The sequence below is a fragment of the Muntiacus reevesi genome, chromosome 4, assembly GCF_963930625.1.
Source record: "Muntiacus reevesi chromosome 4, mMunRee1.1, whole genome shotgun sequence".
Taxonomy (NCBI): Eukaryota; Metazoa; Chordata; class Mammalia; order Artiodactyla; family Cervidae; genus Muntiacus; species Muntiacus reevesi.
The window spans coordinates 91,108,005-91,132,234 of record NC_089252.1 but is presented as its reverse complement, the minus strand read 5'-3'; the positions used below and the strand labels follow the sequence as shown (position 1 = coordinate 91,132,234).

The 24,230-nt window shown below is 41.7% G+C and overlaps 1 protein-coding gene across 1 annotated transcript; it reads left to right on the top strand.

Annotated features, from left to right (window-relative positions):
* Positions 1-3,539: 3,539 nt before the first annotated feature.
* On the top strand, positions 3,540-24,187 carry ARL6IP5 (ADP ribosylation factor like GTPase 6 interacting protein 5). The gene is made up of 3 exons (XM_065933307.1): positions 3,540-4,195; positions 20,597-20,814; positions 23,258-24,187. Exons 1-3 carry the CDS (start codon positions 4,020-4,022, stop codon positions 23,428-23,430), a joined length of 567 nt encoding a protein of 188 aa, XP_065789379.1. The 5' UTR covers positions 3,540-4,019; the 3' UTR covers positions 23,431-24,187.
* Positions 24,188-24,230: the final 43 nt, after the last annotated feature.

Sequence of the window (24,230 nt, the reverse complement as noted above, 5' to 3'; positions counted from 1 at the left end):
TTTTTGCCCAAACTCCTTTACAGATGGAAACTACTAAGGTTAAACCCTTCTTTTTCAAAACAGGCTCATGTGTACTGGGTCTCCAGCGATGCTTTTAGGAGACCTTTCCATTAATGGCAGTGAGCATCACAACTCTCTCAAATGATAAAAACCAAGGGGCACCTTGGAGACCACATAGTTCAAACCCACCATTTCATGAGGACAAAGCTCAGGCCCAGGAACAGGAAGCTGCTGACACAAGAAAATGAAAAAAGTGAAAGTGTTAGTTGCTCAGTGGAGTCCAACTCTCTGTGACCCCATGGACTGTAGCCCACCAGGTTCCTCTGTCCATGGGATCCTCCAGGCAAGAATACTGGAGTGGGTTGCATTCCCTTCTCCAGGGGATCTTCCCAACCCAGGGATCAAACCCAGGTCTTCTGCATTGCGGGCAGATTCTTCACTGTCTAAGCCAGTTGGCCCAGGAAGAAGTCATCTGGCCCTGCTCCTGCCTTGGGACTCACGCCCTGACTCACTGCGGTGGTATTCTGATAGATGACACCAGGCACTCCCACTGGCTCAGCATGACTGATAAGAAAGAGCCACTTGTCCCTGCCAATTATGAAAGTAACAGGGACATGCAAGCAAAACCTACATCAGATTTACCTTATTTCAAATGGAATATATAACAAACTTTTAGATTATTCACTATGATTTATATACAGACAATACTCCGGGTGGCCCATCTAGACGCAGAGATTTGGACAGAAAAGCCCCAGAAAGGCCTCTATGTTGAATCCCATCCCCCTAAATAAATAGTGACAAAGAGCTGTTACTAAAGTAGAGCATTTCAAACAACCAGAAATAAAGTAAGGATTTCATATGTGTTCATTTTTATTTTAAATGATTTTATGATAAAGGTAGAAATGTGTAGTGGGAAAAAAAGAAGTCTCTCATAGTTGAACCAGAGAGAGAAGCATGGTTACTATTTTAGGAGAGAAGAAGAAAAGGATCATGCTATATACAGCTCTATCCAAGTTTTTTCATTTCTTTATTTTTAAACTTCTTTGAAAGTTTAAACAAATAAATAAAAAAATGCTGAACAAATATTTACTGGATGTCAATTGCCTATGACCAATGAGTAATGATATTATTATTAACACACACTTGACAGCTTATGGTCATGCAGTCCTGAGCAATTGGACGGTAAAAGTTCTTGGTCACAGCTCTTAACGGGGTCCTACTCGGGCTCCTACATTGGTCTTAATAGAGACCATTTACTCAGCTTGGCCACAGCGCTGCTTCTCAAAACTCTCAAGCCCCTAGGAATTCTTCCACACCCTCTGACTTCCTGTAACTGAGCATCAAGCACTGGCACACCTCTATCTAGTACTCACTGTCCAGTAGTTAAGTCTCCACTGCATAGCAAGATCCTTGAAGGCATAGCAAGACTGCATTCTTTTCACCTGTTTCACCTGGAAAGGACTCAATCTGTTGGCATCACAGTGAAACTTTTCAACTTTTTTTTTTTTTTTTTTGCCATCAAGTCTACTGGGATACAATCATAAATAAAAGTGCAACAAGATAGAGAAGGGTCAGTGAACATTCACTATAGCAGCATAGAAAACAACTCAGGTTAAAGCACTGTTAATACCATACAAATGAATCATATTATGATTAATATCAGTAACAATAGGGACCTCCTTGGTGGTCCAGTGACTAAGACTCTGCACTCTCAATGGAGGCGACCTGGGTTCCAATCCTGATCAGGGAACTATATCCCACATGCTGCAACCAAAGAGTTCTCATGCCACAACCAAAGAGTTTTCACATGGCATAACTACAGTCTCCATATGCCATAAGTAAAGATTCCTCGTGCTGCAACGAAGATCGAAGATACTACCTGCCAAAACCAACACCTAATCCAGCCAAATAAAACATATGTTTTAAATTGCCAAAATATCAGGTATCTTAAAAAAAAAAGTAAACAGTAACATCTAACTGTGAGCAATCACTATACTCCAAACACTTCCCATCCACTATTTTATTTATCTTCACCTACATGGCAGATGTTCCTATAGCACCCACTTTACACATGAAGAAACAGGTTGGAGGAAATTAAGTAATTTCTCCAAAATCACCCACCAGTAACAAAGGAGCTAGGACTTTAATTTTGCTCTGACTTTAAACCTTCCCATTTTTTCAGAGTCAAGAAAATGTGAGAGCTCAGGAACACTTTAACATTGTAAACAAAATTCAGAAAGCATCAAGGCTATGATTTTTCCAGTAGTTATGTATGGATGTGAGAGTTGGACTATAAAGAAAGCTGAGCACTGAAGAATTGATGCTTTTGAACTGTGATGTTGGAGAAGACTCTTGAGAGTCCCTTGGACTGCAAGGAGATCCAACCAATCAGTCTAAAGGAAATTAGTCCTGAATATTCACTGGAAAGACTGATGCTGAAACTGAAACTCCAATACTTTGGCTATCTGATATGAAGAACTGACTCATTTGAAAAGACCCTGATGCTGGGAAAGATTGAAGGTGGGAGGATAATGGGACAACAGAGGATGAGTTGGTTGGATGGCATCACTGACTTGGGTAAACTCCAGGAGCTGGTGATGGACAGGGAGGTCTGGCGTGCTGCAGTCCATGGGGTCACGAAGAGTTGGACACAACTGAGTGACTGAACTGAACTGAATGCTATATCTTAGCACTGATTCTATCCAATCATCATACTTTTCTAAACACCAGTAGCAGGATTAATTTCTTAGAGCCGCTGAAATTTCCTTAGCTACCTTTTGAATTATCCAGGGAAATCAAATTATGTCTTCAAGACTTTGCATTACATACATTTTATCACTTTCCAACTTTTTTGAAAATTGGTGGTCTAAGGAAAATGAATTCAATTTTTAAAAACAGCACCACTTCCCGGTTTAGAGATTTGATTATCTTAGACATTAGCATCTTAGAAATCACATGATCTAATATTAACCAAAGTACTTTATTCTCATGCATTTTGATACCAGGAGGTTTCCTTTATCAACCACTCCCTTAACTGAAAAAAAAAGATGACTCTTTGGAACCCCCAAGAAGGAAATTTACAACTATTACATCTCTTGGCAGTTCTTTGGGCTGGGATACGGAGCTACCACATTATCTATTAAAATACTATGCTCCTTTAGAGTTGTGCACAGAAATTAGGACAAAAGTAAGAAAAACTTTTGGAGTGGAATCCATGTTTCTGTCCAGAAAATACTGGAACAGTATTTCCAGCAGAACAATCAGTATACTGCAGATCACTGTTTACTTTCAAACAAAACAATATGCTCAGCTCAGGGTTGAAGTGACCTGAGTGCCCACTTCATCAGAACGGCACAGTAGGTGTATAAATTTGCCCATAGAAAACAAAGATGGAGAATAAAGAAGGGGAGTGAAAAAACAAACCAGCCGTTCTGTTCTACACACGTATTTCTTTTCCATTTGGCCAATCTGATTTCACTTACGGTGACTCATCGTGAACCAGAAAACATGTGAATTGCATTTGGATATGCAAAGGCTAGTAACGACTTGACTTTCAAAACCAGCACATCCTTCAGTAACACTACAGTTACCTTCCACTCCGTTTCACTCAGATTGGCGCATCTGAACAGCTGCAAAAATTTTCCCTAAAGTCCAGACGACATTCCTAGGTTAAACATTCAAAAGGGGTATTTTAAAGGTTGTTTGTATTCGGACTGCCGGGGAAGGCTCTGCCACCTCACTTCACCCAGAGGATTTCCGCTAGCTACTTTCTGTCTGTTCATCTCTGCTCTGCTTCGGGGGCCCCTGTTTTCCTGTAACCAACCGCTTAGAACCAATCAAGAAGTAAAGAAGAGAAGAAACGCCCGTCCGCTCCCAATTTCCTTTACTCCACTGTCCGCCAACCGCAGAGCCGACCGAGGCAGAGCCTCCTGTCAACTTTAACCCAGCTCAGCTGATCTGCTGCCGCGCCGCCGCCGTCAGATTCCAGAAGCAAAGAGCAAGAAGGTGGGACGCGAGACATGGATGTGACTATCGCGCCTCTCCGCGCCTGGGACGATTTCTTCCCAGGCTCTGACCGCTTTGCCCGGCCGGACTTCAGGGACATTTCCAAATGGAACAACCGTGTGGTGAGCAACCTGCTCTACTACCAGACCAACTACCTGGTGGTGGCTGCCATGATGATTTCCGTTGTGGGGTGAGTGGGGTTCCCCTCCCGGGCAGTGATCGGGGTCGGCACGGAGCGGGCTCTGGGTGCAAGATCCCGGGCTGCGGAAGCGCTCTCCGCGCCGGCCTCCTGTCCTGATGATTGCAAGCGGGCAAACCCGTGGACACTTGTTCGCAGGGCGAGGCCACAGCAATCTGGGGTTCTTTTTCTTTTCTGCGCCTCGGGCTGAAGCGTGAAAGGAGTCCTAGGGAGTGCGGAAATATTGCCAACCTCTAGCAAGAAAAAAATGACATTTTTTTTTCTTCCTTCGCCCCTATTACGCTTTTGCTGTGGTTGATATTTGTCGCGCCCCGGTCTCTTAAAAATAAGAAGAAAGAGAAAAGTGGTGTAACCTTATCCTGCAGCTGGCTGGGGCGGACGCCGTCCTGGAAGGTTTCGGGCCCCGGGGAATGGATCCGAACTTGCTTTCTGGGGTGTTAGAGTAAAAAGGACATCAGAGAAGCGATGCTCTTTCTGAGTTTCTCGGCCTAGCGCCTGCCACATTGTACGAGAAAGCTGAGCTTGGGAGCAAAAGGGTGGGTGTAGCCTGGTGGCGCATCTCCCAGTATGGGGCGAAGTCTGCCATGTAGAAACGGTGTCCCTTTTGCTCTTTTTTCCTTCCAGGACTTGCCAGGGATGGTCACTTTATCTTCGCACCCGGTCTTAAAATTAAGTGTCCTGTGTTCCATACGATTTTACCCAACACCTGCTCTTCTAGAAACCACTTTTTCTTGTAGGTCATCCTTTAAGAAATGCTTCACTCATTTTTGCAAGATGGTGTGGTGCTATTCTATTCATCTTGCTGATCCCATGCATCTTTAAAGAAAAAACCACCCTCAGACTTTATAAAGGAATCCACTTGTCATTAAAGAAGTGGCTGACATTTCTGTTTGAAATTGAACACAGGGAAAAAGAAAGTTGGCCTGGGAGAAAGGAAAAATCTAAACTTGGAAGGTGTGGGGAAGGGTGAATAGGGTGGTTTCTGAAGTTGGTTTACTGTTCTTTGGCTTATTTATTGAGTCACTTCTCTGTACCAAGCTCAGGCACACCCAGATCAATCACACATGAATCCTGGCCAAAGAGCATGCGACAGTTGTTGAGAAGATGTAGGACCTGATAGCCAGCTCAGGGGAAAGAAAAGGAGTTCATAATTTCTGTTATGGTTCAGGCTGTTTGCCCCTTTGCAGAAAAGGACTCTCATTTGTGGGGTTCGGTAGACAATTACTCAGAGCCTCACGATGTGTTGCTTAACGAACTCAGAACAGCTTGGTGTGTGGAGGGTACTGGCCTCTGAATAGACTCTGCCAAGTTAAAATTAGTTGGAGTGGGACAGGCCTGGATCAGCTGCCTTGTAAACCTTCCCCTAGCTTCATGCTTAATGCGTATTTCCCAGAGCAATAAAAAAATGTCTTTAAAAAAATCATAGGTGAATAGGATTGCATCTCTTGTTTTGCTTTCATTTTCTTTTCCCTTGGAAAGGCAGCTTATCTAATGATCTAGCTAGGGGTCTTTTTTTTTTAGGTACCCCCCCCCCCAAAGGCTTAGATATTGGGCATGATTTGACACAGACCAATCAAATGTACAGAAGACAAAACAAAACAAAACACTTGCTTTGCAAAAAGATATACTGCCCAGATGGACACAAGCTCTGGTAGCCTTGCTACCTTGATGGCATTCATTTTTCACTGTGAATGCCAGGGGCAGCCGCTGACTAAATATAGCTCCTTCATTGTGAAGTCTTAGCCCACTAACTCAGGCAGTTTGGGATGTTGGCCCTTCCCATTTCCCTTTTCAAGCAGGAGCTGTTGATTGGCAGTCAAACTTATGAAAGTACAAAGTAGCTATTTCATTGTTTATTAACTTTATCTTTAAAAACTTACAAAAGATACAAGCTAGTCAGTTGTTTTGAAGATTGTATGTCAAGTGTGGGATTTCCTTTGTACCCCAGTAAAATCTTTTGTGACATCTTCAACTGTTTCCTATGCATCTACAAACACACAGCCTATAGTTCTTTCCAGATTGCTCATTTCTTTCTTCATAATTTAATTATAATAAAAGCTAACATTTATTAAGTGCTGCATGTGCCAGATACTTTGCTACATAATACAGCCCAGTGAGATGAGATATTATTACTAAACCTGAGGTTCAGAGAGGTTACATGACCAGCCCAAAGTCACAATCCCAGGCTTGTGCTCTTAACTACTTTTCCACCTTCCTCTGAGTCATGAGGTTAGAGTGTCTTAAAGCTGGAAAAAACCAAGTATCTTCAGGGTCAGGGAGCTTAGCTGACTCCGGAATATGTTTCTCATTCTAAAGAGAAATTTTCTTTTGTGACGTCCGTAGATGGGAGGGTCACAACAGTACTGGAGGCTTTTCACCTGGATCCTCTACCTGCATCTGATGGGTTCTCATCATATCTTGGTAGAGTGTGTGTGAAAATACGGCCCAGGTGTTTCCTGGGGAAAGGATTGTGTTTGAAGGGTCTTCTTCAGTGGTGCCGCCCGCTGCTGGATGGGAGAGGCCATCGGGTCATTGTTGGAGGGCTTCAGCCTCAACTCTGAATGTTCCGGTGTTGAAAACTGGCTTGGGTCAGGAAAGAGTGAAGCTGCTCTTGAACACTGCAGACTTGGAGGGGGCAAGCAAAGTGGCTATCATCTGGCTCCAGAACAACTGAGGGGCTGCCCAGACTGAGATGGAGATTAAGAGGGATTGAGATAGAGACGGATCTGTGAGTGAGGGCCCGATCAGGCATGGCCTGACAATTCATGATTAGAAAAGTTTGGTCTTCATCCTAATAGCATGGCTTCCCAGGCATATGACTTCCATTCCTATATGGAATCTATTCTGCCTTTTAGATTAAGTCTGAGTGAGTCTCTTAACTAACAGACCTGGTGGGGACAATTGCCATGTCTTCTGTCTCTTCACATAGTAGATAATAGTAGTTAAGAATTTAGGCACTGGTGCCTGGTTAAGTCAATTTTGAATCCCAACTACCAGTCACTAGCCATGTGACCTTGGGTAGGTCACTTGGACCACCCTTTGCCTCAGTTTCCTCCCTGTGAAATGAGACTATTCACAGTACCTGTGTTATAGGGCTTTTGTGAGGATTATCTGAGTTAATATAGGCAAGTTTCTTAATACAGTGTCTGGCCCCTACTGTTTGCTCCAAGAAATTTATTTTGGGAGTTTTATTATTATTTTTATCACTGTTAGTGTTATCATAGACTAACAGAGAAACACAGGTAGCATCTTGATCCCAGCAGCTCCATCGACCCAAACACCAGTCCCCAACTCACCCACCTACCCCTGCTTCTCCTCCAGGACTCGGCTTTGGGACCATCTCTTTGAGGAAACACTCTCCCTCCCCCCTCCCTCCCCACACCTGTGTCTATCTTTTGCTGGTACTTACCCCACAAGTTTTAGGTTGTCTGTTCACTTCTCATCACTCTCTGCTCTTGACACCTTGAGGCCAGAGACTGTGGGTGTTGTTTGTGGGGGGTTTTTTCTTGTTGTTGTGCTTAACATTATTTTTATTCTCTGGATCCCTGAGGCCAAGAATATAGCAGATGCTTAGCTGATGAGTGAAAATAAATAAATGAACATAAGGTTTCAACATGATGGTGGGGGCCAACTTTTAACCTACTTAAGGGAATAAATTATTTCGAAGCACACAGCAACAGCCAGCATCTAACAGCAACATGCTCCTAGAGTGCGACTAACGGGGGTTGTTACTGACAGTGCTCACTACGTATTGGTTAGGATTACTATGGTGTAAACATTCAATTTTAAAAAGTTTAAAAGTCAGACTCTTGATTACTTCATATTGCCCTTGCAAATGCAGTGAAATACCCTTCTGTAATGTTTCTCTGTCTGGGTGCTACTGACATTGTGGATGGTAGAATACTTTGTTGTAGGGGACTATCATGTGTATTGTAGGATGTTTAGCACTATCTCTGCTCTCTGCTATGTGAATATTGATACATTAGTTTGTACTTGTTTTATTCATAAAATGTAATTTGCAATAAAAGAGAAAAGCACCCTCCCCTTCAGTTGTGACAATCAAAACTGTCTCCAGACATTGCCAAATGTCCCCTTGGGATCCAAATCACCCCAATTGAGAACCACTGCTTTCTTGCCAAGAAAAATATGATTCTTCAACATCATCTTTACTAAATGCAAGTTGCTTTATCATTGTTGCTATTGTTTAGTCACTCAATCATGTCTGACTCTTTGTGACCCCATAGACTGTAGCCCGCTAGGCTCCTCTGTCCATGGGTTTTCCCAGGCAAGAAAACTGGAGTAGGTTGCCATTTCCTTCTCCAGGGGATCTTCCCAATAGCCTAGGGGTCAAACCCATATCTCCTGCATTGACAGGCAGATTCTTTACCACTGAGCCACCTGGAAAGCAAGTTGCTTTATAACAAATTACAAAAACAGAGTTTTGCAAGGACAGAACAGAGCAGTTTGACATTAGGTCCTGGCTCCTGACTTTTCAAACATTAGAATGGCATGGATTTGAAGCTTTATACAGCTTTGATCATGAGCCTTAATTTATTATATTTGTTACATGATCATTCTTTTTCTGCTTTGCTTAGAAGACTCTACTGGTTCCACAGACTCAGTCTTTTTATCTTTTGATAGACCTATGGCATTTGCTTTTATTCACTTTCTGTTCAAAAGTCCACTTGCCCTGGAGTTTTTCTGCTATAGAATAGGAATCAGATGACTTCATTAATATAAATCACACTGGGGCCTAGCAAATGATAACACTCAAATGTTAACTGCTATTATTCTATGAAATCCTAGATTACAGACATGTTTAGAAGTCTCCCAACTTGTGTATTCTCTTGAACAGAACTATTAGGTGATTACTTTAGAATTTTTCTTTATTTTTATTTATAAAAATGTATTTATTTTTTAATTGAAGGATAATTGCTTTACAGAATGTTGTTGTTTTCTGTCAAACCTCAACATGAATCAGCCATAGGTATACATATATTCCCTCCCTTTTGAACCTCCCTCTCATCTTCCTCCCCGTCTGACTCTTCTAGGTTTATAGTTACCGTTTAATAATTGCAACTTCTGTTACTTAGAAAACTTTGCTTTCTTGAAGAGTTGAGTTTCCTTTTGAAATGCAGGCATCACTCCAGAAGAGATCAAATGAGTTAAAGAAGCATGAATAACAAGCTGAGGAATGCGTGTTCTGTTGAACATGATTTTGCCTCATTTAAAGCAAGAAAGGAACAATGTTTAAGATAGAAAAAGACATGACTTAACCTCCTCCATCCTTCACAGGAGACATCTTAGCACTGGATATTCTTTTTCTGTTGTCTATAGCAATAGATGTCTCTATTTTCAAAGTGAAAAGCAAAGGCATAACCTAATTGCACATGCAATTTAAGTACCAAGTATGTGATACATTCTAGTTGTAGACAGGCATCCATGTGCTTAAAAGAACGCCAAAAGATTTGCTAGAGAAATCTGTCCAAACTGTGGACCATGGAACTGCAGTATTTTTTTTTTTCACCCTGGGAGGCTGTTAGAAATGCAGACTTTCAGGGTCCATCCCAGACCTCTTGGGTCAGAATCTGTATTTTAACACAACACTTAGATGAGTCTTAGGTGCATTACAATTTAAAAAACACTGATCTGATCTGGTTCAAAGGAAAGAGTAAGAAAATATAAATAAATCAACCTCTAAGCCCAGATGTTACCTTTGGAGATTCTTGGTGTATAGTTCTTGGCTAGGTTCAGGCATCTGTTTTTTTTTTTTTTTTTTTCAATGCCCCAAGTAATTCTGATATGTCTCCTAAGTTGAAACTGAGAAGTACTGATCCCTATTATATTATAAATATGTTCTAATTTTCCTTGTTATGGCTTGTTAGATATCAGTTCAGTTCAGTCGCTCCATCATGTCCAACTCTTTGCGACCCCATGGGCTGCAGCACCAACTCCTGGAGCTTGCTCAAACTCATGTCCATCGAGCTGGTGATGCCATCCAACCATCTCATCCTCTGTCGTCCCCTTCTGCTCCTGTCTTCAATCTTTCCCAGCATCAGGGTCTTCTCAAATGAGTCAGCTCTTCACATCAGGTGGCCAAAGTATTGGAGCTTCAGTTTCAGCATCTGTCCTTCCAATGAATATTCAGGACTGATTTCCTTTAGGATTGTTTGGTTTGGTCTCTTTGCAGTCCAAGGGACTCTCAAGAGTCTTCTCCAACACCACAATTCAAAAGCATCAATTCTTACCCATCATTTAATAGTGGACATTTAATTTCTAGATACTTGGAGGTTTTAAAGTATCTTTGATATTCTCATTTAAATGCCTTCTTCTCTGCAATCACCCTCTGTGTTTTTTTCAGTCTTCTAACTTCGAAGCTTTCAATGGCTAACTCAAAGATCTCTGTTGGTAAATGTCACATTGAACTTGAAAATACGTGAACTATTTTAAAAACATCTTTTGTTATTGATTTCTAACATAATCCCACAGTGATAAGAGAACAGACTCTATATATAGATTTCAGTACCTTTAGGCCATGAAATTTTTGCACCTTGTTTTATGTCCCTGGATATGTTCCAGTGTCTCCTAGTTTACGGTCTAAGGGAACTTGAAGAGAATTTGTATCCTACCATTGTGTGAAAATTATATAAATCTTAAATTATGTTGAATTGGTTCATGGTACTTTTTAGGTCTTCTGTATCCTTCTACTTCTCTGTATATTCATTCTATTCATTCTTTAGAGTCTGATATTAAAATTTTAATTAAAAATCTTAATTTATCTACTTATATAGCGGGACCATATGTAACTTTGTTCCACATTTTTCAAGTTTCCTGTACATGTTATCATATTCTCATAATTTAGAAACTAAAAAAAAAAGAGAGAGAAAGAAAAAAAGAAAGCTAAAAAAAAAAAAGAAATACTGATCCCATCAAACCCCACAGCTTTCATAGATGTGAAGGTCACGAGGCTAATTTGAATCAAAGCTGCTAATAGAAGCTTGGTTTATTAGTATAATTGAAATACTTTGTCCATTAAGCCATTGCATATATTCTAAAGCTCCTTATTAACCAAATTCAACAGCATACCTGACTCACAACATTTGTATTATCATGCCTTCTCCCTTTCACAAATACTCCCTGCCATTGGAACACATATTTTCTGCTGTGGCCTCAAAAGTACTCACCACACACAGATTCTGTGAGTTAGGTACATGCCTCTGCTGTGTCTCCAGCCAGAAAGGCACCTTTATTCTCAATGATGTACATTGGTGCTTCTCCTTTAAGGCAACATAATGTAGCTGGTGAGTGAATCAGCTCATATTTTGTTAGCTGAAGTACTTCATCCCTGTATGGGCTATGCAGGTGTTACCACTGGGCAGAAACTACAGTTACCGATTTTTGCTTTCAGATGCTTGGGATGGTAAGGAGTTTCTGGAAGGCTGGTAATTCTATCTGAAAAGACTATACTGTAATCTTTTTCAAAATGAGTGGTCTCATTTTATGTTCTAGGCTGGTAGCTACCAATATCTGGTTTTAAGAAATGGGCAGATTGTTCATACCTTTTAAGTTTCTAGTTGGTAGAGGAAGAGAAGAGTCAGAGAGCCCTTGGATGGAGGGGAATGTATTAAAACCTTTGCAGATAGCATTAATTGCAGTCTGTTTATGCTGAACTTAATGGAAGTGTTTCCTGAAATTTATCAGCTTCAAAGCCAGTTCTACATTCCTCTCACTTGTGTTGCTTCCTTTATTGATTCCACTAAGAGTATGAATCACTTACCAATATCTCAGATATTATGCTGGGAGATACAGTGAAGAATAAGACAGCTGTGGTTCCTCCCCTTATAACTTTTTAGAGTCTAGACAGGCACCAAGATGATGCTGAAAACATAATAATCAATTTTCATACGAGTATAGCAAGCGTACAGAAACATACGTGTATATAAACACACATCGTTTTCAACCTGACTTAACCTGATCTCCCCATACATTAATGATTGCAAATTGCAAAACTCGCAGGTGTCAAAAAGTGGGAGAGGCACTAAGTATGTGGATGGAGAAAGGATTATTAAGTGGAACCATCCTCACTTGTGGCTCAGATGCCGTCTACTCAGTTGGACAGATATTTACTGAGCACCTGCTCCATCCCAGATACTGTGGATGCCCTGATGATACCCGTGGGAGTACAAGTCCACCCAACCTTCCACAGTCCTCCCAGAACTCATCTCTCCCTGCCCTCCCACACACTTTTATTTGCACTTGAGGCACTGCGCTTGGCATGCTGGCACATGTCTTTCCCTGGCAGGGAATGTGTTTCTTCCGAATGTAGAACTTGAAGAGGTCTATCAACACTCAGTAAAATTTTGATCTGAAAATTCCTCATCAAATAAGAATTCATTAGATCATCTTCTCTGACACTACGTATGTAACCTTGTTTTTCTCAACATCTCCCCATATACCCTTAAAAAAAAAAAAATCCCCTACTGCTGCCAGACTGGGGTTAGTAGTTTATGTCTCCTTTGCCTGTGTAAGGATTTACAATGATTCTGGGTAAATGTACAAATAAATAAGTGGATTTGGGGTTCTTTTTGATCTCTTTTTAAGAGGGCAAAAGCTCTCAGTCAGCTTACTAGGGGCCGAGAGCTCTGTACAGGAAATGCAATTCTAAAAGGTGAACTGGACGTTGACCAAATTGAGCAGTGCCATTGGACTTTTTTAATTTTTGTTTTGGATAAATGAATGACTCAGCTTCAGAATACTTAGAACATCCATCCTGTCTCTTGTGGGAGCTTGGCTTCTTGTTTCAGGGAACACTTTTGTGTCTGTGATTTTAAGCAAAACCTGTAGGCTGTCTTTCAGTTCTGGAAGCATTTACCCATATAAATAGATAGGATTTTCCGATCTTTTCTCCTAGGGAGCATTCACAAAATGGAGACACTTGGAAGGCAGAAGGTCTATCCCAAGTGGAGGCTTTGGCTTCTGCTTCTGCGAATCTCCTTTGTATCCCATCAGTGAAATCCTCCTTATCTCCAGGAAATACAAAGGAATTGTATACAATTGTATACAATACAATTACAAACGAAATACAAAGGAATTGCAGAAATTGGAGTTGAAAGTGAATGTGTTAGTCGCTTGTGTCCTACTCTTTGCAACCGCACAGACTGTAGCCCACCAGTCTCCTCTGTCCATGAAATTCTCCAGGCAAGAATACTGGAGTGGGTTGCCATTTCCTTCTCCAGGGTTAGTGGAAGATAAATAGAGAAGGATTTGCTTGTAGGAGGGGAGTTTATGTGTCACCAGACTCCCTAGCATTTGTCCAAACAACTGTCTTCTCTCCACAGAGCTGTAAGAACTTTCCATGTGACAACAATTTAGTTACCTCAACTAAAAGCATTCAGAAAGAACAGTTTTTAAACAAACATCTTTCCACTTGAGTTCTAAAGCATTATTATGAGATTAACCATGAGTTTCTAATTGTTGAAGGCAGTGATCAGTATACATGAAGGTTCATTACACCATTCTCTTTACCTTTAGAATTTGCCATAATAAAAAGTTTAAAAAGGATTTTCTGGGACTTCCCTGGTGATCCAGTGGCTAGGGTTCTGTGCTCCCAAGGTGGGAGGTCCCAGGTCTGATCCCTGTTGAGGAACTGGATCCCACATGCTGCAACTAAGAGTTTGCATGCTGCCACTAAGACCTGGCACAGCTAAATAAATAAATATTTTTTAAAAAGATCTGCTGCAGTCTAATCCCTTGTATAATGACTATCTGAAACTTCACGGCTGTGGGAGGTGAGACTTATAGCTTCTAACTTAGGTCCAAGCTGTTGTTTAATACAAAGAAAACATGCAATGAGCTTGATAAACACAGAAGAAAACACAGAGGTTCCCAAAGTATATCTTACAATGGATACTTTTAACATGCCAACTGTTGCCAAGACAGTGGGTCATCAGGATGTGTTTAGTTTGATGATACCAATACACACAGTGTAACAAATATTCAGTACACAGCGAGTATGCAAGAAATATTGCGGGCTGATTCAGTTGATTAGGAAAATCTCAAGGTTAGGTTACTCTGACCTTTCTGTGACAAAAGAGACTGAACTCTGCCCCACATTAACTGCCTGTGATCAAGAGATCCAGGAGACACTGATCACGTTTACTCAAAACTGATTTGTACATTTAATACATTTATACTTTATAATCGAGATAGTTCTTGCCAGGAAGAAAGCCCTGTGGGGAACCAAAGTAACCACAGAAGATGTTTGGGGTTATCTGTGGAATCCGAGAGCAAGGGGGGCCTACGTAGGCAGGTCTGTAGGAGGATGGATCTCCTTCTGTCCTACCTGCCCTCCTCCTGGCCCCCAGCCAGCACTAGAGACAGAACTTAGAAAAGAGTCCTCCTTGCAGCAAGCCCAAGGGTCCTGTGATCTCATCCGATCTTTTCTTATATCACATAGGAGTTTTTCCTACTTCTAGTTTTTCATTTGTTCATCACAGCTCTGTGAAGGTACAAAAGCAGGGACTATCTTTACAGTAATGCTTAGTGTACAGTGAGAAATAAGAGCAATTTGTCCAAGATAAATCTCACATCATTTATTTCATGGCCATACAAAGTTGCTGAGCTTACTTTAAATAACAGGAAAATGTGCTAGACTCTTATTTTTTTTTCTTCTTTCTTTCAACAAACATTTATCAAATTCCTGCTCTGTGCCAGGTGTCGTACCAAGTGCCGGGGAGAAAATGTCACGACTCCTGCCCTCATAGTGCTTAATCTCTAGTGGGAGACAGAGACATTCATAAGATACTCATTCAAAGAAGTATCAAATTGCCACTGAATTTATGGCAACTCACTCCAGTATTCTTGCTTGGAGAATCCTGTGGAGAGGGAGCCTGGCAAGGCTACAGTCCACAGGGCTGCAGAGAGTCGGACGTGACTGAAGCGATGATGCACACACACAGTTATGCATCACCTTAGGGGTTGTGAAGAAGAGGCAGATGGTGCTAGGATGTGGTCAGAAAGACTACGAAAAAGCTGATTAAGCTGAGATTTGAAGGAGATAGGAGAGAATCGGGCAGAAAGAATGGCTTGTGCTCAGGCTTGGGATGGCCAGGGGCAGGGTAGGCTCTAGAGATAGATGGAAACCCCAGTGGATGGTGTGGAAAATCAGGAGGCGGTGGTATGAGAAAGCTGATAGGCAGAGATGCTATAGCCCTTAGGCATCCCTCTTACTGATGATTGCAATGGTCCGTTCCTCCTGGCAGATGCAGCGTAAGGCAAATCACAGTTTGGCAGGTGAAGTGTGGCCTGAATTTCAGGCTCCTGTTTCCCACCCTCAGCTCAGCTCCCTTGTCCCAGATATCAGCTACACAACTGTATGCAGTGGCCCTGGCTGCAGAGAAGGGTAGGGGCCAGACCCTGTGGGACCTTGTAGAATGTGGTAAAAAATGCTGTTTTTATCCTAAGAGCACTAGGAAGCAAGAAAATGGATGGGTGGATTCATATTTGCAGTGACTCCTCTGGTTGTTTCAGAACCTCAGAAAAATATCACCATTTTAGAGAAGGGCATTGTGAGTAAATTGTTCCCCCCCCTTTCTTAGTGAGTCAGGCTTCCTCAGGAACCAAACTACAAAAATAGCTTTTTGAGGGTTAGAAAATTGGAACACAGTGCAAAGCTACTTCTGTTGCTCAGAAAATATTTCACTGCCTCTTTGGTTCTTGTTGGCATTACAGCATGGCAGGCATTAACAAATGTGCACTTGAGTCAATTTGAAGATCTCTGAATAAACTTTTATCACTAGCACTGCAGTTGGGAGCCTCAGAACAAATTTATTAACTTACCTGTTTCTTAATTCTGTGTAGAAAATTCCATGAACAGAGGCTACAGTTCATGGAGTCACAAAGAGTCAGACATGACTGAGCAACTAACTCTTTCTGTGTAGAATGAGACGTGTTTTCAAGATACATGCTAGCTCTAAAATTCTGCAGTTGGCCAAGATTTTTATTTTTCTTTTAGCAACTCATGTTGAAACTACAGCCATAGCTAGCTGAGTCACGTTGGTAAGTTTAGGACCTGCGTCCACACCAGCTCATAACTACCTTCCTTTAGAGACAAATGAGAATGTTGAGGGATTTTCTAGAATGACCTTTAGTTGCTTACCCCAAACTAGAAGAAAAGGGTTCTAAAATGGTTGATGGGGGTGAAATCCCTGGAGCTGGTTAACAACACAGAATGGGTTACATTATGAATTGTGTCAACTGGCACTGTTTTTCCTACCCCTGGATTCCTCTAAATATGTTTATTCACTGCCCTGGGTCTCAGCTTTTTCATCCGTGTAATGGGATTGCACTTATAATTTAATCTCTGGAGGATGATCTGTGTATTTTATTTTGCTCCAAGTACAAGGAGGTGCCAGGGCAGTGGGTGCTGTGCACTTTCCCCTTTCTTAGAACAGAACTGCACTTACCACTTACGCAGAATAAAGAAGAAAATCATTTCTGCTCCAAGTAACTTTGTTCATTTTTTCCAGCTTGTAACTTCAGTTTCTAATTATAGATCACAGCTTGGGCATTGGGTAAGCTAAAACCAGTCCTATAGGACTCTCTGCTCTGTTCTTTCTTCTTGAACATGAGCAACAGGAGCAGGTGAAAAGTACATTTGGAATTGCTTGAGTCAGGCCTAGATTTTTCATTGTTCTTGGTCCTGGGCTTGATTTAGCCATTCAGCCTAGAGGTCTACCTCACTTGTACCGAGAAACATAGAAAAAACTTGGCATGCATTTTATTATATGCTCTGCCTTGTGAATTAGTATTTTAATAGATATTCCAGGAAGAACTGAGATGGAGACCTTTGACATTTTCCACCAACCAACCATCTCCGGGGCCTCCCAGGTGGTGCTAGTGATAAAGAACCTGCCTACCAATTCAGGAGACACAGGTTCAATCCCTGAGTCAGGAACATACGCTGGAGGAGGCATTGACAACTCATTCCAATATTCTTGCCTGGAGAGAATCTCATGGACAGAGGAGCCTGGCGGGCTAAGGTCCACAGGGTCGCAAAGAGTCGGACATGACCGAAGTGATTAGCACATACACACACAGAGTCATCAGCACGCAACCATCTCCTATTTGGAGCTTATCAAAGGTGTTTCCTAAACTTGAACCTTCTGCTCTAGTTCTTCTAGTTAATATTGATTTGGTCAACATCAAGTCTATGTAAAAGGGTTTGTCTCTTTCAGGCAACTTTCTCCCATTACTTTTATTTTTAAATATCAATTATTTTATCTTCAAGTAATATATGATTATTGAAATAATATGAAAATAGAAATAAGCAAATGGGAATATACTACCCATGATCCTATTACCCAGTAAAACTGCTAGAGTCTTTTAAATTTTTCTCATAATGTTTTTGGTGCTAGAAATGAAATGTGTTAGTCTGGGAGAGTTTCTAAGCCTCTCCACCCAGTCTCCCCATCACCTGCAAAAGAAGATCCTGTTTTGGTCCTGACCTAGATCTTTCCTTCCCCAGACCTTGAAGGACAGTTTTGTCTTTGCCAAACCAATTCTAGGGTCAAAGCTGGAGAGACAGTATAACCCAGATAGAATCATGAAAAAGAAAAGAAAAAGGGCCAAGAGACCTAGATAATGAACACGCTGAGGGAGAAGGAGGACACAGAGACAGGCACATGTGCTGGATGTTGGGAAAGCTTCGGGAGTGGGGTGGGGTGGATTAGTTGAAAGAGGATCTGGACAGTGAGCCGGAAACCAGAGTTTGAGTGGGAGAAGGCAGAGCTTGGCTGTGCTCAGGAATTGAAATTGCATCAGCATCACTAGAGAGATGAAGCAAGGCAAGATTGTTGTAGTTGGCCTGCCCAAAGTCAGAGGTGTGGGGCTGGAGAACCTGCGTGCACGCTCAGTCACTAAGTCGTGTCCAACTCTGTGTGACCCGTGGACTGTAGCCCCCGCCAGGCTCCTCTGCCCATGGGATTCTCCAGGCACGAATACTGGAGGGGGTGGCCATGCCCTCCTCCAGGGGATCTTCCCAACCCAGGGATTAAGCTGAGGTCTCCTGCACTGCAAGCAGATTCTTTACCATCTGAGCCACCAGGGAAGCCGGGGCTGGGGAGCAGTTACTTTTCTATCTTTACATTTTCTGTTTTGTATGTTCACTTTATTTCTGATCATAAAATAATGTACTGGTTGTAGAAATTTCTACTTCTGAGTTATATAACATAGGTTCCAAATCCACCTACCAGAGAGAATTGTTGCTTTTACCTAAGCAATATATTATTGCCTTCACACATGATAGAGCATACTTTGACTTTTTGAAAATAATTATATATGTCACCATGTAGTACATTGTTGGCCATATACATTGTTTCTAAAAGTTATAAATACCACTCATGTGAATACTGTTACAATTCAGACTTTGTATTTTTATTAATTTCTTTCCATTATCTATTCTGAAGAGATTTTTGCCTGGAAGGGTATAAGTCTTTGCAAGAGTTCTGAATGAAATAAGCAACTTATTATTATAGAGTTTAATTTAAAACTACATGCTACTACTTTGATCACTGTTTAGCTCCATGCATTTCAGTAGAAATTAACTTTTTCAAAGGAGTTTGACATTAATTATGTCCCTGCTTTCACCCCTTAAGATATGCAATACCTTCACTCCTATTTGAAAGTATTTAAATATTAAATAGTGAAATAGCTTTTCTGTTTCAGGAGGCAGAATCAGAGCAAAAAATTTCAAGGGATTTTTTAAAAAGGAGTCTTAGTTATCCTAAATATAAATCCCAATATGAAATGACTTCATCTGTTCTGTTTCAGAGAAAGTCAGTTCTTGGCATCACCTTTCATTATCCTGTCTTCCAAATCAGTGATGCTGATAACACACTGACCCCTCCTTGTTCTTCCCAAGCAACATGCTCATTAGCCTCTTAGGAGGGTAAAAAGTTAGTAAATCATCGTACTTGCTGACCACAAATGTCTTTTAAGAATTTTATACACACATTGGGTTGGGGGTGGGGATGGGTGGGGCTACAATGCCCAGTCATTCTCACTTATGAAGTATTTGATCTACATGTCCTCTTTATAAATGGCTTTCCCCCATTATCAACAGCAGTGTAACCTTTGGCTCATGTAACAATGAAACTTGAGGTTTTATGCCTGGAAATCTCAGTTGATAACCCATCTCCTAATGATACTCTGGGCCTTTTAAAGAATTAGAGTGGCCTCTCTAACACCAGGAGTCATAAACCCAAATGCCTCCATGGGCCAGGCAGCTTATGTAAGAGACCAGGGCAAGGCAGCTGTTAGAAAAACAGTTATTAATGGCTCTTCACTGGGGGCCTCTGTGTCAAAGATTTCCGTAGATAGTGGTCGGGGCTGAGGTTAAATGGAAAGCATTTATTCTATGTAAAGGAGAAGGCACTCTAGCCAGTGGCTGACGTGGGAAATTGGGCCTCGTTTTGTGAGATTTTCTTGTTTCCAGGAGAAGCAAGAAACCCCAAGGTTGATGGATTTAAACACACACACACACACACACACACACACACGCACACTGGGATTCAAGTAAAAGTTTTTTAAAATATTGTACAGTCCAGACACACACACACACACACACACACACACACACACACACACACACACACACACACACACACACACACACACACACACACTGGGATTCAAGTAAAAGTTTTTTAAAATATTGTACAGTCCAGACACACACACACACACACACACACACACACACACACACACACACACACACACACACACACACACACACACACACACACTGGGATTCAAGTAAAAGTTTTTAAAAATATTGTACAGTCCAGACACACACACACACACACACACACACACAGGGATTCAAGTAAAAGTTTTTAAAAATATTGTACAGTCCAGACACAAGTGTGACTGCAGACTGGCTTATGAAGCCCACCGTGTGTGGGCTGAACCACTGTGTGACCTGAACTCCACGTTCATCTAGCATGGCAGATTCTAGGAGGATTTAAATAAGCCCTTGGAGCTCAGAAAATACAGTCATTGAATACTAGAGTCCAGGATGTAGGAAAGCTAAAGACAGCCCATCCAACAAAGGGGCTCTCGTCTATTGAAATGCTGGGCCTCTAATGTGATGGGCTGTTTGGTATGAGTACACTGCCTCCCTGTGAATCTTCCCTCCACTGTGTTCTAACCTCTGTGCCCAAGTTTCTTCCTTTGAGAAGTGATTTAATACTATCGACCTCATCAGGATATGAGGATTAAATGAGACAACTTAGATAAAAGGCTTGGTAAGTATGCTTTGTTGTTACTCTTCCCCTCCCCCCGTCCTCATTTCCCTCCTCCTGACCTGGGCTCCCCCTTTCTTCCATATTCCAGGTTCCTGAGCCCCTTCAACATGATCCTTGGAGGCATTGTGGTGGTGCTGGTGTTCACGGGCTTTGTGTGGGCAGCCCACAATAAAGACATCCTCCGTCGGATGAAGAAGCAGTACCCCACAGCGTTTGTCATGGTGGTCATGCTAGCCAGCTACTTCCTCATCTCCATGTTCGGGGGAGTGATGGTCTTTGTGTTTGGTATCACTTTTCCCTTGCTGTGTAAGTGAACCTGAGCCTTATATCATCAAGAAATGTCGATCCATTCATCCCGTGAGAATGCCCTAACCTGTTTCTGAGGTGCGTTGGCAGGTCTGCAAAACTATCAAGAGTTTTCTGCAACAGCAGATCAAGGCTGAATAGCCCATTAATGGCACAAATACGTACCGGGCACTCCCTCTGTGCCACTCTTCTGGGGACACAACAGTAAACAAAACAAATTCAGATCCCAAGCCATACAGTAGTGGCATGGTCTGCATTGGCATCCAGATTTGTCTGATATTAGAGTCTGTTCTTAACTGTTCAGTGCCAGGCATCCCGTGCTGACTCAGAAATGAATGTTTACTCTCTACTTACTCAGAAGATCGTAATTAGTGTCAAAAGCGTTGTAAGTTGGCCCAGAATACAGATAATCATGGACTCCAGTTCTGGTGACGAGAACTAGACATTTTCTCCCATCCAAGTACTAACCAGGCCCGACCCTGCTTAGCTTCCGAGATCAGACGAGATAGGGCACGTTCAGGGTGGCATGGCCGTAGAAGAACTAGACATTTTCTAAAGTCTATGTGCACTGTTGACTGAGATTCCCAAGCACTTGAAGCCTGAAATAGAGAACAGATAAAACTCCAGTCTCATCAATGGAAATCTAATTAGAATTATAATGTACTCATTATGACAGGAACATTCCTTTAAATTTTAAAAGCATTTCATGTGCTGCCATTCCATTAAATAAAATCAGTTCCTTGTTTAGGGTTTGTTAGATTAAGCCCCCAGAATATTTATATGTGAATCCCATATTTTATTGGATAAAATAATTAAATCATTAAATTTAGACACTTTTGAAATACTCTTCAGGATTTCTTTATGTGCTAGAGACAGTATTTCAGTGATTCTGCCTCACTATACAGCTTGTAGAAAACAGAGCAGTGTAATGAAACATACCGTAAGTTAAGAGTCAAAGGTCCAGGTTTCTATTCGTAGACCTGCAGGAAACCAGCCATGTGATCTGCACCAATTGTCTTATATGGGAAGAGCTGACTCACTGGAAAAGATCCTGATGCGGGAAAGATTGAGGGCAGGAGGAGAAGGGGGTGACAGACAATGAAATAATTGGATGGCATCATCAACTCAATGGACATGAGTTTGGGCAAACTCTGGGAAACAGTGAAGGACAGGGAAGCCTGGAGTGCTGCAGTCCATGGGGTCACAAAGACTCAGACACTACTGAGTGACTGAACAACAATACTATATGGGCTACAGTTCACTCATCCATAAAAGAAGGGAATTAGACAAGATCAGTGATTCCCAAACTTTGATGATTGTGAGAATCATTCAGGATGATTTTAACATATACATTTCTCAGTCACATCCCTTGGAGATCTTGATTCTTTGGTCCACAGGGCTGTCCAAAGAACCTGTATTTTTAGAAAGCTCCTCAAATGTTTCTAGCGGTCACTCTTGATTAGGAGCCTCCAGAGAAAATGCACATGAATGCTTCTCAAAATGAGGGCCCCAGATCACCCACATCAGAATCATCCACAGTGCCTACTGAAACTACATTCCGGAACCCTACCTCAGTCTCAACAATCTCAACTCAACAATCTCAACTCCAGGTGCTGGAGACTGGGAATCTGCCTATCTAACAGGCTTTCTCTCTGGTGATCTATATGCACACAGAAGTTTGAAAAGTGCTGGTGTAGATTACCCAAGGTGTTGACTTAACTACAGACTCCTGAGCCCATCCCTGTAAAGGTTCTAGAAGTTCAGGAGGCCCAGGAGATGGGCCAGAGAAAATCTGTTTCTTACAAACAAACTCAGGTAATTCTTAATGATCAGGTAAATTCTGTGAATCCCAGGTTACATAAGGTCTGTAAACCCTTAGCATTTTATCCAGACATTCTATATCCAACACTGTGCAATAGCATTTTATCCAGATATCTATACCCAACACGGCGCAAAACTGCCCCTTAGGAGGCACCTTCTAAGAGGACTTCACTTGCATGCCTCCTGCAGGAACAAAATACAGATAACCCCTGAAATGAGCATGAGTTCTTTTCCGGAAAAGGTTAGCATTACGTTCATTTTTAGGTAGGTTGAAATCACATCGATTCGCTTTGAATTTCAGGGTATTTAAGTAGCATCTGAAAGGCAGTGATAACAATGTGTGAAGGGAAGAGCATGGCTGCCAGATTATGGTCCTTCCTGCTGAATACGATTCTCCTGCACACACAAAGAATACTGTCAAGTCCAAGGATCCATACAGGGACTTGGGTCCATTAGGCTGACAAAGAGCTTTATGTAAAGTTTAAGGATCCACACTGGTATGTGGGTCAGTTAGAGAAGCAGACTGGACTGTGGCTGGTGGAGAAAGTTGTTACTTCAGTTGTGAAGCGGGGAAGGAGAATGGGTGCGCTGGTGCTAACCGTCACCTTTCACTTCCCTGTAGTGATGTTCATCCATGCGTCGCTGAGGCTCCGGAACCTCAAGAACAAACTGGAGAATAAAATGGAGGGAACTGGTCTGAAGAGGACGCCCATGGGGATTGTCCTGGATGCCCTGGAGCAGCAGGAGGAAACCATCACCAAGCTCACTGACTATATCAGTAAAGTGAAGGAGTAAACAGAGCTGACCTGGTGATGGGCTTGCAGCAGAAATCGAGTTGCAGCTTGCCCTTGTCCAGACCTACTTTCCGTTTGTGTTTTTGAAACAGGAGGTGCATGAACCATCCTGCCATCCGTGGCCCCGGCACGGAGAGGCCTCCTTGTTCTTATCTCTGCTGTCACAGAGAAAAGGCCTCCAAGTAAAAGAAACCACCCTCCTGTTACGTATGACATCTCCAGTGTGTTTATGTAAGCTGATTGGAAATGAATCACCCTTATTTCCTAAGGAGAATAAAAGAATCATGGAGTGTACAACAACAATATGGTTATTTTGTAGGAAACAGTTTGTAAAGTATCCAGGCAATATGAATAAATGAAAAGACTATGAAAGGAGATGATGTTATCCTGTTTTAATCCCTCTCTGCATCCTCTTCCAAAAATATTCCTTCCTTAGGATTATAATATGTGGGGTATCAATTAGTTTAGCTTTTATTATTATTGTTTAAAATAAAAAATGATCTTGATCACTTTGCCTCCTGGTTGATGTGCAGTGGATAAAACAGTTGTTTCTATTTTGTTTACAAACAAAGCTGCTAGCTGCTTAGGAGAATATTTTATCAAACTTTTTGTAAATTTTTGAAATGCTATTAATGTTTTCATTAGAAGGCATCTGTTGCAAACTAAATACCATCTTCTTTAAGGGGGTTACAGCTCTGTAGCCTGTATTCTTGATGAGCTTGTTAAAAAAAATCTGAATAAAATGAGTTTCTACTGCACAGTTTTTGTTTTTATAATGACAAAGAGGGATGTGGGTCAGTT

What these genes read in the sequence shown, in the direction of transcription:
- ARL6IP5 (XM_065933307.1), top strand. Translation starts at nt 4,020, where the DNA reads ATGGATGTGACTATCGCGCCTCTCCGCGCCTGGGACGATTTCTTCCCA. An exon ending in ATGATGATTTCCGTTGTGGG is followed by an intron (nt 4,196 to 20,596) that starts GTGAGTGGGGTT and finishes TCCATATTCCAG; the next exon opens with GTTCCTGAGCCCCTTCAACA. An exon ending in TATCACTTTTCCCTTGCTGT is followed by an intron (nt 20,815 to 23,257) that starts GTAAGTGAACCT and finishes ACTTCCCTGTAG; the next exon opens with TGATGTTCATCCATGCGTCG.